Source organism: Mastigoproctus giganteus, chromosome 4, assembly GCF_048544385.1.
Source record: "Mastigoproctus giganteus isolate SK-2022 chromosome 4, ASM4854438v1, whole genome shotgun sequence".
NCBI classification, from domain to species: domain Eukaryota; kingdom Metazoa; phylum Arthropoda; class Arachnida; order Uropygi; family Thelyphonidae; genus Mastigoproctus; species Mastigoproctus giganteus.
The window spans coordinates 169,189,951-169,204,798 of record NC_143578.1 but is presented as its reverse complement, the minus strand read 5'-3'; the positions used below and the strand labels follow the sequence as shown (position 1 = coordinate 169,204,798).

The 14,848-nt window shown below is 38.6% G+C and overlaps 1 protein-coding gene across 1 annotated transcript in view; it reads right to left on the bottom strand.

Annotated features, from left to right (window-relative positions):
- Window positions 1-14,848, bottom strand: part of LOC150087186 (nose resistant to fluoxetine protein 6-like) — a 95,576-nt gene that overhangs the window by 26,520 nt on the left and 54,208 nt on the right. Inside the window, exons 9-10 of the mRNA XM_090372401.1 lie at window positions 7,136-7,301; window positions 3,961-4,040 (exon numbers count right to left, since the gene is read on the bottom strand). Coding sequence (XP_090228527.1) covers window positions 3,961-4,040; window positions 7,136-7,301 — 246 coding nt within the window. The remainder of the gene's footprint in view (window positions 1-3,960; window positions 4,041-7,135; window positions 7,302-14,848) is intronic.

Sequence of the window (14,848 nt, the reverse complement as noted above, 5' to 3'; positions counted from 1 at the left end):
AACGTTTTCTGTGGGCTCAGCTGCATTATTGATAGGCTCCTGAATGACGGATGTTGTATTAAACTGACAGATGTTCAAAGGCATTCCATTCAGCCTGGTCATCTGTTGACCAATTTTCCCTTCAGTAATTACACTTGCAGATATTCAGCTCTGAATAACTTCGTATCTTATGGTAATGTATTGCTTGGGTGTGAATCAAAGTCATCTGGCGGATAGTTTTGAATAATTTTCACACATTGTTTGACTAATTTGAATACAATTGTTTAGAACAATAGTCATCACGTGACGAGTCGCATTGCAATTCTACTGTCCGTCATTCTGGTTTTCAGTTGATTTCCATAGTAATTTTATTCTGTCCTTGGTATTATTTCAGTTTTCGCTTAGAATTTAGAGTGTCGTGTCTTTGTTTGCTATTATTTTATTTGTGGAAGCATATTTTGCCATGTTGTGTTCTAAAAGAATTAGAGTATGTGATTTTGGTGCTAAGAGTTAAGCACAATTGTTACTGTGGATAAATGAATGCAGATGATGAATTGGGCTTACCTAACCTATATTTACTGTAATAAAAGATTATTATTTCTACAAAATATATAGTACATACGTGTCATGGAAAACAATATCTTAACCCAGTGTTTAACGAACTATACAAATATTCAATGTTTCTAAGTCATTGATAGAATATTCACAATCTCCGATCGATACAAATATTCTGTCAATGTTGAACATTAGATGATTATTTACGGCCGCCCTTTGCCTTCTGAAACTTAAAACCAAATTATAATGCCTGTGAACATACTCATAAGGATACCCATTATGATATTACATAGAGACGAAAAAGTCCAGTAGCTTAAAAATGAATATTAAAATGGAGGATATAAATGATTCACTCCATTAAAAGTGTCGCAAAATGCAATGTGACTGCTGAAGGAAGGGGGGGGATGACATCCTTACCGGTTCTTCTCTACCTCACAAACAAATGAAAGAAGGAGAGAAAACCAGCATATGAATGATCAATAGCAAAAAAGGTGCTAGTAGGCATGAGGAACAAGTGTCAGTTCCCGCATTTAGAGCAGAGAGGTCATTATCAGTGTGTGTATGCTCCAAGACTCGTCCCTTAATTTATATAGGAACTACCTGACAGAGTGTTAATTCCATTAAAATCCCAGAACTAAGACGGCGAAAAGCAACTGCAGAATTAGATCAAGGTCTGCCTGAGGAGGTGGTAAATACATGGCGGAAGTTGTTAATATAAATTCGGCGCCTCCGTAGCCAAGTAGGCAGGAGCAGCAGTGCGTACCACGCGCTCGTTGATTAGACCGGGGTTCGAGCCGGTGACCACCAAATACGGAGAATGCGGAAAGGTCAGGGAATGACCACCGCATATCCCCGGAGCAATATGGCCTTAGTTGCTAATGCTCCTAAAAACCAAATAACAAACAATATAAAGTCTATCGAATGCGAATTGCTACCTCTTCTATTGGTGGAAAGAATTCTGTACAAAATTCTGTTAAGATTCTGTACAAATCAATCTTCCTTCCCTTCATAACGTGTGGATCAGGGGTTTAGTTTCGCAGGGTAACTCTTTACAACAACAAACGTAAACTGGGAACCATCCAGCGCACCATCCTTCTTACTATTACAAGGGCATGCTGCACAGTTAGCAACCCAGCCCTTCAGGTTCTTGCGGGCGTCCTTCCGCTTGATCTGGAGGTTATTCGAAGGAGCCTCCACTACTGTCTATCCAGGGGTATACCAGCAACTATCCTTCGACACTCCATCAATAACCTGAATGAAATCAGGCAGGAAAAGAAAAAAAATTGCCATCCTACTACTTCAGACCTGGCAGGACAGATGGACTGCTACAGACAAGGACCCAATCACCAAGAAATTTATACCTTATGTGAATGCCGTATTTCCTAAATCTCCAAATTGGTTTTCTCCTGGTCTTTATACCATCTACCTCATTACTGGACACGGATCAATAAACCATAAATTAACATCCATGGGAATCATTGACAACTCCTACTGTGCATGTGGTGAAATAGAAGACTGGAACCATCTAGTATATACCTGTCAACACTACGAGGACCTCCGCAGCATCCTGTTTACTCGTATACAAGATAACCCTCAAGGAAATGAACACTTTTTCATCACAGAAGAAAACTACTACTATGAGTTTACCAAGTTTGCACAAGCCCTCTTCACAAGACGGAGCACCCTATTGCCAACACAAAATAGGAACAACCCAAACATCTGATCCTAACCTAACTGGCCAACCGATCTTAACCTGAATAGGATCAACTGGCGTATGGACCACCTCATTCCTCAGTGGCAATTTGCACACGGCTCTCTTGCTGTCTTATTTATTGTCCTTCCCGGGTTCCCCTTTTGAACTGATGGCGCTTATTGCTCCATTGATAACCTGGAGGATACCTTCGCCTACATCCTCCATATTTCTAGCTATACCCTCCTTTCTTGCGTACACTCTGTACTTCCCCGACTCTACCTTTTTTTTTTTTTTTTTTTTTTTCTCCGTCCAGGAAGCTCTGGCGGAGACAAGCCAGAGAATAATGGGCAGACTGGCTACCTCCTAGTGATGTGTGCGGGCAACGTCGAGTCCCACCAGGGACCCTGCGGCCAAATGCCAGGACACACAACAGAACCTAACGCAATATGTCATATACAACACAACAACGCTTTTCTGGCATTTACAGTAGTACTGTATTCCTTCACAGCGAACATATGGCGCAGATGTGGGAAACCACAGGTGGCGCCTGACCCTAATACTATGCATACTATGGTGGAAAGCATCGCATGTTGAAAGGGCCTGATTATCCAAAAGTTAACTCCTCCTCGGGCAGGACATTCATGAGCACTACGTCTTCCAAACCTGTTGTAATACCATTTTTGCTGTGTAACTGCTGAAAATGAAATATAAGTGGTAAATAGCAGTAATTGATGAGTGATTCACCCTTTAAATTATAAAAATTGCTAAAGAAGTTTAAGAATACATATATTTTAAAATAGAAAATGTATCGGCATTATAAAGCGGCTTATCGTACAATTTCTTATGTAAGCTCAAGCAAATTTCCCAAATTTTTTTTTTTTTTATTTTTAGAAATGCATTACAATTCTACAAAGGCTGAGGAGGAAAGTAGTGGTATCAAGTAATATCAGGAAAGTACAGATTATCGATAATCACCATCGATATAATTCTATCTGTACCTGCGAAGAATTGTGCATAAATTTCATTCATTTTGCAATTTTATTGATATGAACAAGAAAAAGGTGGGGAATTTACGATGTGTTCTTTGCTTTATGCTCTAGTGTGCAGCGTCTGGTTGGATCGCTGTCCTCCCCACTCTTGTGGAAAAGACTTCAGTTCGAATCCTGTCGATGATGGGAGGAATTTTTGTGAATCATTTTAACAACGTGGCTGAGTTATTTGTTCTCAGGCGAGGGAAGCATGGTTTTTCGTTCAGCAAAAAGAAAGTAGACCTCAGAACAGACAATTTACACGGAGCAACATGGCCATAATCGCAGATGCTCCTAAAATCCCATCATAACAGCTGTGTGCTTTAAAAATATCTGTTTCAGAAAGATTCTTTTGTTTTTTGGAACAGGTCAAAGTCGCTGGGATTCATCTTAAAATATGCTGTCTCGCCAGTGTTTCCAACTTCCTTTGGTTCCGAATTTGCTGTGAACATTGTTCTTGCTTGGTGAGTGTAGTTTCGATACCTTACAACGAGCGTTGTACTTCTAAATAGCAAAATTCCCATTTTGTAGCATGAGAATTTCCATGTCTTCAAACACTTCTGTAAGAAGAAAGCCGTTGTAGATATCCAACCATGTTACCACTACTTTTTTCCTCACCCTCTTGTTCACGTCCCTGGTGATTTTAGGGAATGTAATAGTACGGGGAATGCGAAAATTTTATGGTTATATGAACATAAAGCCTACCTGAATAGTGGCAGAAAAACAATCAGGATGAAGACATAGAGTTGAAAGTCAACGGACACGTACCAGCAATATGACAGGCACTGAAAAAGAAAAAATTCTCACTTTAAGTAGAAGAAGATTATCATCTCAGCTGTTTCAAAGGACGATCAAATAAAATAAATAAACTTCCGTGTATACTCCTCGTCAATGTGGAGAAATTTAAAACTTCGTTGTAACATTTTTATTGCAATTAATTTATTCGTTCAATATTTCGCAATGTGCCCTGAAACTTTTGTTAGCAGCCTACAGGGTCGATCTCGAAATGTAGGTATCTGTAAGATCAAAATAATCCTAATTTTTAATATTCAACAAAGTGCCGAAGTCAGCATAGAATACGAAGTTAGCTTACTAACTTCGTATTCTATGCTTGGAATATTATTAAAATAAAATCCGACACTTTACAATCAAATTCTTTAACCGCCTGCACATTTTATTAAAAATAAAATAAAATAAATAATTCCAGAAATAAGAAATAAACCCGGCACTTGTGCCAAAGATTACATTCTGCTTGAAGAATCCATGCAAAATGGTGATATTTCGCTCTTTATAAGATTCTTGGAGGACTAGCTTCCGCTAAACTGTTTTTTGCTGCCAGATAGATTTAAAATGCAGAGACAAAAAAAAAAATGGTCTTAATTCTCATAGTAGAACAAACTTGACCTGCCTTGACAAAGTTTCCGTAGTATTTCCCTACTCTCAACTAGGTGCCCTCTCCAAAATGTTATTGACCTTTCATTTAAAAGATGAAACTGCTATTAGACTGTTTAAAGCTTTAAGGCCTAATTGGTCTCTCACGAGATCTGCAGGCGGTGATCTATAGCTACGACACGCAGACAAATCAATGGTAAAAGAAGTTGTTTGATGTTGCCATGTGGTACACGAAATCAGTTTTGAAAGCTGTAATATAGATAAAACTGTCTGTTGAAAGTATTGCAATTTCCGGACAACTTGTTCAAATAGAAAGCTTATTCTGTTGTGAGAATAAAGGCCTGTGCAGCTTTAATCTACTGGCTGCAAGAACAGCAGGTTTAATCCATCCACAGCAGGGTTTATACGGAAGCACTGTAAAAGCTTACTGGTATAAATGCATTCAGTTGTTTGTGTTTAATATTCATTGAAATGTACTTTTCTGAAACTGCTCAACTACCGTTTCTCTTTTATCGGTACACTTCTCCCGATGTCCGAGGGCGCCTGAGTTTTAAAAGGTTTACTGTGTCAGTATTTTGTAATTCCATTTTATTTTGGAGGATATACCTCTTTTGAGCTAGTGGAATATAAATTACGTTCTGTAGTAGAATATTTTTTTTATAATATAGATATTTCATGTACGCTCCAGTATAATTTTGTAACTCAAATAATACAGTCAGCGTACTTTGGTACAGAAAGTATCTTTATATATGATTGTTAGGTTGATTTGTAATCATATATGTGTGTGTGTGTGTATATATATGCTTTTTTTTAAAATTAAGTTTTCAAACATGAAATGTGATCTGCAAGATTCTTTACACTATCGCTTTGAGAAAAATGCAAAAATATTTCAAAAACAACTTGAGTAAAAATAGATATGTTTCAGTCATTAATCTTAAATCAATAATTAACACGCAAAACGTTTTTGCGCTAGGCATCTGATAGGTCTGCTCTGTTACCGGCGGATTAATGAAGCCAAGATTTCGAGAAAATAAAATTGATTGACTGGGAATTCTTGCTAAACCACCTCAGGCTGTCATTAGCATATCTCAGCCCTATCTCGCTAGGAGAAGCCGCAAAGAATACAAACTCCTGCAAGTTGCCCAAACTCCTGCTCTAGAAAGGAATCAGACTCTTATTTATTATCACGAGGAAAACCTTCGGGGAATGAAGTTCCCAATTCAAGAAAGTTTCACGAATTACAAGGTAAAAAGGAGGGTCTTTAGCAGAATCGGGAAACAAACCTACCACGAAAAAGGTAGGAAAACTCAAATCCAAGAGAAACCTCTTCAAAGTAAATATTAATTTCCATATGGAAAATACACTATTTTGATTGAGCAGATAATTTCGGAACCACTTCTCAGGACCATAAACTAAAACAACGATACACTTTAAATTGTGTAATAAAACATCACTACTACGGCTAATAACCAGGGCAAGAACTGACTACATTTATCAACACCATAATAAGCGTACTGTTGAGACAGATTGCTTTCCTTTCTTCCCTTTTAAAACCTGTCATGTCACGTTAATCGAATTTATTAGAGGTAGGAAAACCATGTTTAATATGCCTAACGAATGAAATGTAATAGGTATGTTATTTACCCACAATACGAATCAAGATTTGATTAATTGAAATGCATTAATGATTACCAAATTATCATGAAATGCCTGAACAGTTCGTAGAGTGTAGATTTCGATAATAGAATTAGACAAAAATAGTTATATTTATAAAAATGTACTAAATTTTACACGATACGATTTTTTCCGAATGCTAATTATTAATAAGAATTCTCATTCAGATTATCAATAATAACACCGGTCGATATCAGTTTCCTCCCTGAAATAATTTCCACAGATTCTCGTTGGAATTATGTTCAGAAACCCAGATATGTGTTAAAAAGTTCTTGTCACCATCAGTGTTCAAATATTGTATGTTAATGACCGAAAACCAAGGGCTGTCGTTAAAGCTTCAATTCCTGCATTCCCATTTAGACTTTTTTTCATGAGAACTTGGGAGCAGTCTCCGATGAACAGAGTGAAAAGTTTCATAAAGATATTTCTCAAATGGAAAAAAAAGATACCGACAAAATGGAGTCCAAATATGTTCGAATCTAGTATGAGAGACACCAGTGGATCATTATAAAAGACAAAACACAACAAAATAAGTGTTTATCAGATAAACATTTTGTTAATAGAATAAGGTTAATAGACCTATTCTTCAATATTTAGTAGCGTATGAAACTTTTTTTTTTCTAATATATGTAATCTTTTTTACTACAAATATTTTGTCTCTAGTCCCTTCTCCCTTAAAATTGATGGGTGCGATAGCAATGTGGCTACCATATTTGATTTCAGCAAAGCAAAATCTACAAGAATCACTCCGAATTCTACCATAGTATAAAAAAAAATTATTATCATTAATAATTATTAATAAGCGATCACTTACCATTTCTCTCACTGGAAAAAAGTTACTGATGAAAATAAGGTTCGTCCACCAATTTGTATAACACGTATTAAGTTGCCACTCCAACAACATGTGGTGATGTGGACCAGACACCATCAATGGTACCAAGAAAAATCCAAGCATGACAGCTATGAAAGAAGGTAGCAATCTGAAATGAGAGCCATGCAATTAATTATACTTTAAGTCTTAGGAATGAACCAATCTTGGATATAGTTATCTTGAAAATAGCAAAATTTCCATCATCAGTGGGTTGCAAAATTATTGAATTGTTATTAAATAAAGAACTTCCTGCAAGATCAGTATGTCACTACTAATTTAAAGTGTCAATACTTGAAAATATTTATTAAAATAATTGCGTGTTCAGGTCTAAAACGGTGTTCGCAAACCCCCGCTGTATAGTTCACAGGACCAACTCTATTCATACATCTTTAAGAAGTATCCGGATCAGCTAGTCTGATCCGCTACCCCTAGTCTGACAGATATGGATTGTAGAGTTCCGAGTTGTGTGTCTGCTGGGGACATTGTCGAGTTCACGTTATGTTTGTTGTTAGGTTTCTGGCGAATCATCAACTCAGACCAAATTGCGTTGCTGGATAAAAAAGAAAGAAAAACGGAGTTTCTGGAAGAAAAATCATGCTACTCTCGCCTGAAATCGAAGAACTCCACCGCGTTGTGAAAAGGGCCATTAAAAAAATTCCTCGAGACGCGAACTCGCGTCTTTTCCACCTGGTGTGGGGAGGACGGCGATTCTAATAGTTGTGCTTCTCACGAGATCATTATGTCCAGGAGTTGGATATATTCTTGCAGTGTGTAATTTTATTATCTCATACAACGTGTCTGTTCCACCTTTTTTTGCTACTAAAAACATCAGGAATAGTCAAACTAATAGAAGAAACTTACCCGCGAATGAATCTATACCTCTGAAATACTTCCTCATTCATTTCACAAATATACTCATTCTCAGTTTCAATCTCAGTGACGACCATTTCCACTTACAGTCTGTCAAGTCCCACATGGTTCTTCTGACAGAATCACAACTATGGGTTGATTCAATCAGTGCTCATTTCAGTGGCCCTAATTATTCGCTGTTGGATTCCTTTCGCTTCAAAGGTAGTATTTGCGCATATATCCGCTCTGATGTCCCCTGTCAGGCATTTAGTAATTTGGAAAAAAAAATCTCCTTTCGAATATATCGGGTTAAAATCTCTCCACTGCATTCTATCAAATTCATCTGTCGCCTCTGTCGTTTTTCCAACCCCACTAATCGCTTGGAATTCTTTGACTTCCTTTCTTTGAAACTTGACTTTCTCCAATCAACATTTACTGACAGTTGGGAAATTTTCCTTAGTAATTTATTGTTCACAACTCCAGCTGGCTTCCATTGTCTACACATTGGGACCCATTAGTCGTGATGCTGAGATTTTTGCAATTACTAATGACCTCACACTGATATATGTATGTGTCAACATACTTGATCAGTTTCCCACAAACTGCACTTCCAAGTATACGGTCGAGGTGAATGGATTATAGGTATAGGTATGTTGAGGGTCTGACGGCTCCGGGGATTTCTCCCATCTCCGCGTATGTTCTATGTATCGAGTGACAGTACCCTGTCTGTCAGAGGTTTAAAAATAATGTATGGGTCATGTAGTATGTAGTTTGTTGTGCCCATTGTTCATTCGGCCTGTTGGCCGCCGGGCTCCCAGTGGGAACCGGTGTTACCATACCTAGCGACGGGGACGCCGGCCGGGTGTACCAAGAGACTAATTATACTCTGGCAGGTCCTGCCACTTACTTTCCTGGGATTTCGGTGACTAGGACCTCGCATTGATATACATATATAAGTACGAGATCATTGGAGCTATCGCTGTTGATTTAAGTAAAATTGCATTGCGTGGGGTTTTACGCTGAAAGAACTATTTCTAGAGAGCCTAAAAGGTCGGGCAAAATTTGATGTTATTTCAATTTGGACATGTGGGGCAGTCGTTGTACAAGAGAAAGTGATGGGGGAAAGGGTGAGGATGGGGGGTGAAATGGGAAGAAGAGGGGTCGGATAGGAAGGTGAACCCCATTTTCAGTGGGGCATGCCCAACGACAGTGAAAATATGGGGAGGAGAGGAGAAGAGCAAATACCCCCCTCCCCTCTCCCCGAAAAAAAAAAAAAAAAAAAGCCGCACAAGAGGTTGCTGTTTTCGGTCGCCAGTAGGCCATCCTGATCATCCAAAAGTCTTGTCTTTCTTTCTTGTTTGACCTCCTGCATTCTTTCTAGTCGGGTTGCCTTTGGTGTATTTCTATCATTGTTTTCCATCTAGAAAATAGATTCTGGGCATATTGACTGAGTCACCACCAAATACGGAGGATGCGGAAAGGTCAGGGAATGACCACCGCATATCCCGGAGCAATATGGCCTTAGTTGCTAATGCTCCTAAAACCCAAACAACAAACAAACAATATTGACTGAGTGCCTTGTAGTCCTCTTGAGTGTCTAACAGTCTGGGTTCTCGGTTGTCTGGTATATGTTGGTTTGCCGTTATTAGGCGTAGTCGTAGGTCGTCATACAAATCGCACTCAAACATTAAGTGTCTCCAGAACTCCGGGTTGCCACAGGGACAGTCCGCGTTATTTATGATGCCATGTTGGTGAAGTTTAGCTTTAAACGGGCCGTGTTCTGTAAGGAGGAAGGTGGTATTTCGACCAGGGTGAAACCACATTGGCGCCTTAGGGTACAGCTTGGTGACAGTGGGGAGGAATCTTCTTGTCACCTTTTTCTGTGTTGCTCCATCTCCTCTGCCAAATCTGGACGAGGTGATTCTTCTCTTCTCATAGTTGCGGTCATTAGTGATGTCAGTGGTGAGGTCATACATTGTAGCCGATGTGTTTCTGGCAAGATGGTAGAGCAGACCACAGCGGGTAGCTTCGAGATCCAGGGGCAGAACTCCTACCAGGACTTGGAGGGCAGCTGTGCTAGTCGTTCTAGTTGCTCTCGACATGGTAAGAAGGATGGTCCTCTGAATGGTTTCGAGGATCCGTTTATTCACTTGTAGTCCCGCCCTCGCGTACCAGACAGAGAAGCCATATGTGATGGCAGGGATGAATAGAGCTTTGTAGTACAGAGACAGGGTAGTACGACTGAGTCCCCAGTCCGTGCGAGTGACTCTAGCGACGAGGGCCGCGTATCTTCTTATCTTTTGTTTAATATATTCTACGTGTGGCTTGAAATTTAATTTTCGGTCTAGGATTATTCCTAGGTATTTAATCTGTTCGCACAGCTTAACTGTTTTGTTCTCACTCTTAATTTGTGGTGGTCTCCTTAAGTCTAGCGTACCTTTTTATCGCCACCGATTTTGTCTTGTCGGGTGCTAGTTTGAGCAAGTGTAGCTTCGTCCAATCTAGCAGCTTTTGCAGGGCATCATTTGCTTGCATTTCTAGGGAGAATCTGCTGTCAGCCTCGATGGTCAAGACCAAGTCGTCTGCATAGGCCTGGGCCTCCACACCACCCAGATCCATGTGAGGAATTCGTCTAAGACAGCTCTGGGGACTTGACTTCAGAGCATAGATTAATAATGGTTTCTTTTCTACGGAAATTTTCTCGCCCTCTTGGGTAGGACATTTGGTAGCATTGCCGCCCACCCCACACCGGTTAGAAGAGAGCTTAGTTTGGGTCCCATCGATGACGTGAGGAAATTTTGTGGTCCCTTTTCATAACGTGGATGAGTTAATAGGTGTGACGGGAGGGTAGTATGATATTTTTTTTTTTTCCCAGATCGAAGATCACTAATATGGATGCCGTCAGTGTCGATCCATTGGTGATGTATTGGTTTATGTTGTCCCTCTTTGGATAAATTTAATGGAAATGATTGGTCAAACTCAAGCAGTTGCTGTTGACATTTCCAAGGCTTTTCATTGTGTTTAACACGAAACTGTTATAAATAAGATTCCATCTTATGTAATTTTCTGTATTTTTTTTTTTAATTTTTGGAAGTTTTCTGTAATAGACACAGAAGTTACCAGGCTTACTACCAAACAACCATACTATACATCATTCAAAATCACTACAACAGAATCCAACTACTAACTACTCAGCCTTGCATCGTCTTGGCCTGCAGGGGCACTTGTGAAATACTTCTACACTTCAAAGCGTCCCTCTACCAGGATGCAGTGTCCTGAACGGAATGAAACCACGAATAATGCAGGGAAAATCTAACTCGGACTCACCATCAAGTCTACGTTTAGGGAGAAACATTCAGGTTATACTGAACAGGACCTTCGTAAAGGTCCGAACAGTCTCATAGAAGCTTGCCATCGACATAATCACCCGCCACTCATGCTTGAGGGAAGACATACGAAGACTGAAATGAGGACTACCTCTGAGCGAATCATAGACGATTGGTGAAGGCCATCACAGTTCCAACAAGGACATGCATCCAAACTTGTTTAATGTGCACGATTTTCTATAAAAACGGTATAGGCTTCAGGAATAAACTTCAGACAATGGAAATTCTTCTCTTGTCAAGGTTGCATGACATCTTTGGTATCACAGAGACATGGCTGTTCTCCAATGAAGAGGACTTCGCATTCTCTAAACCTGCATGCTTCTCAGACATTTTTGCCTCCAGGGAACGGACGACTGGTGGTGGTGAAGGCATCATCTTCAACACAAAAATTCTCACTGATTAGCTCGGCCGCTCTAAAATAGACCTGTTTGAAGCTGCAAGAGTTTCACTCAGCATCCAAAGCCACAGACTTGATATGTGCACAATCTACATCCTCCCCGCAGTTAAGAACACTTTACAAAGGTCTCCAACTGGATTATTAACCAATGCCACCCCGAAGCAACATTACTTGTGTCTGGAGACTTTAATATTAAATCAGGCCAACACAGTTTTCTCAGATTATTATCCCCTAATCTGGCTGCAGTAGGACTGACCCTCCAGAATTTTATCCTGACCCTCCAGAGGCACTAAGACCGGATGAAACAGTCTTCATGTCAGACAACCTACCAAGTGTGTGTGTATAAGTAAAATAAATAGCAAAGCAACCATCAACCTGTACAACAAACGTGATGCATTTAATTTTAAAATCACCTTGACACATAGATATTCCAGTATATCTAAAGGAGTGCATGCCAAAGTTATACTAGCACAATGCATCAGGATAGCAACCATCTGCAGCAATAATTAAATAACAATCAATAACAACAGAATGCTATACAAAAAAGTGATAAATAGCCTTTATCCTCCAGCACATCTCAGCTACAATTTGAGTAAAGCCATCAACATTGTCAAACATAAAAAAATTTGTGCCACCTATACTAATATAGATAATATAATCAACTATATTTGATGTTATTATCCCTTAACTACCAGGTTTGTAAATATTGTATAAATAATACACTTCACCTCTGTGGTGTCTTACAACTTAGAAAACCTTTACATACAAATTGGCCAATTACAGTGTATTAACTCTGTATATATTTATACATATTTTAATTATTTATAATGTTATTATCCTTACTCTCACAACTGACCTTACGTACACGAGGAATATACACTCCCAGACATTCGTTCAGGGTCCTAAGTACAGCAAGTGGATTTGCAACCCCAAATACCCAAGCCCGTCTATTGGCCTCTACTTCATTTATCTTTCTGCTTAACTTGTTCCTACTTTTTTTTCCTGTGAACCATTAGTTTTACGAACGCAAAAGCGGGATGCTACCCCCTTTCTTTACCCAATCTATTTTTCGCTTTAACAAAGTTGTAGCTGTTTTTCACTGCTACTTTGTAGGCAATTATAATTCCAAACTACCCGGCCAGTGTGTGTGCACCATTTATCTAATTGCGTTTATCATCACATATATCATTTCAATTTATACATCCATTTAGTTTACAGACACAATACCTTTAAAAATATGTATTTTTTTTTTCTTCGCCGTTTTCTAGCTAGGAACCGCTTGTGCACCATGCATAATTATACGGATAAGACGCCATATTGGCCATTTTCAGTCTTACAAGGTAACGATAAGTTCCCTTCTTGCACATTCCCACAGTCATTTTTTTTTTATCATTGTTTCAATTTTTTTTCAATTTCCTTTTCTTTTCTTGCTTCTGTAAGGTCATTCGTGATCTGTATGCTCAAGTTTTAATTACAATTATCAGCATACCTTATTAGGCCCTGTTCTTGCCGCAAAATTCAAATACGTTCATAACACATGTGTGTTCAATAGCATACAGAACATGTCGGAAAGAGAAGCAAGAACATTCCCGTCTTTCCCATAATTTCGGTGGATGACCTCTGACGAAGACATTAAAATTGTGCCAAGCACCGCAATGTGGTCTTATTTTCCTATTTTTAATTCGCCTTATGTTATTTTATTTTTTTTTGCCTTTTCATATCGTATTTTATCACTTCATCCTATCATTTTTCGCTACATTTCTTCTAGTTAACTTCTCGTGTATACCGTAGGTTCAATAGTAAGATACAAAAACTTCTTCACACATTCTTTATACCAATATTTATAAATTCACGTTGAAGGGTACGTTTGCTTAAGCAATGTCCTTGATCCATAATACCTATTGGTATCTTCGTTTTCACTCCAATCGCTCTCCACTCTTATTTTTTAATGCTATATGTATATAAAAGAATATGAGGAGTAGAAAAGGGAAAATAGTATTAGAACTGATTATTGTCATCACATTACTGATTGAACGTTACATCAGTCTGAATATAACCTTTTTTTTTTTTTTTTTTAATTATAATACCAACAGGAGAATTTTGAATATAAGTATTAGGGGTGAAACCTATACCCAATTAGGTCAAAGGGCCAAGTATTTAGGTAACCTAAGTTGGAATTCTTTGTTGTACCCTATAAATAAACTCATAAAATAAAATAGTAAAATTAAAATGGTGATGTAGCTAATAATTGCTATATGGATACATTCAATGGAAGATTAACTAGGGCTAGATCAACTTGATATATCCCATAAATAATTAGCCGAGGCTATCTGTTTCTGTTTGCCAGTTTTTCTATGTTCAAATATACTGAGAATTTACTGCGTATACATTATTAATTTAGTTTAATTACTTTAATATACATTAAATTTAGCAGAAAACTGACAGAATAACCGCTAGCCCGACAGATAGCAGTCAAGTGACTCAGCACCATGTTTCCAATATCGCTACTTTCCCCATTTGTTGAATTAACCAATACTTTAAATTCACCGAATTTGTTTACTGTACTCCTAGCGTTAGTGTATAAGAAAATATACACGCACCTTTTCTTTCCTTTTCGTTAATAACTCTAAAATAATCGATGGATTTGCTTGTTGCGTGATGACCCTCAGCAAGTCTGCTAATATCCGACACCTTACTTTTCACGCTGCTCTATACCCTCTATCTATCTGTAACCAACAGAGATATGCAGCTGAAGCTTCTCAATGATTATGAACGCAGGTAAGCGGCTACCTGCGTTCCACGTGTAAGCACCCTAAGAATCACTCAACTCTGCTTGTCTACCAGCAACCGCAGGCAGAGTAGAATCACTTTCACCTCTACCTCCTGCAGCTGCTAATCTGTTAGTCTGATTAACCGAGGCTAGAACTTCTCTAACGCGCCTACATTACTTCTATTATAAATCTTTCATCCTGTGAATCTTCCTTTCTTGTTATAATTAAACTTAAGTTTTGTGCATGTTTATGC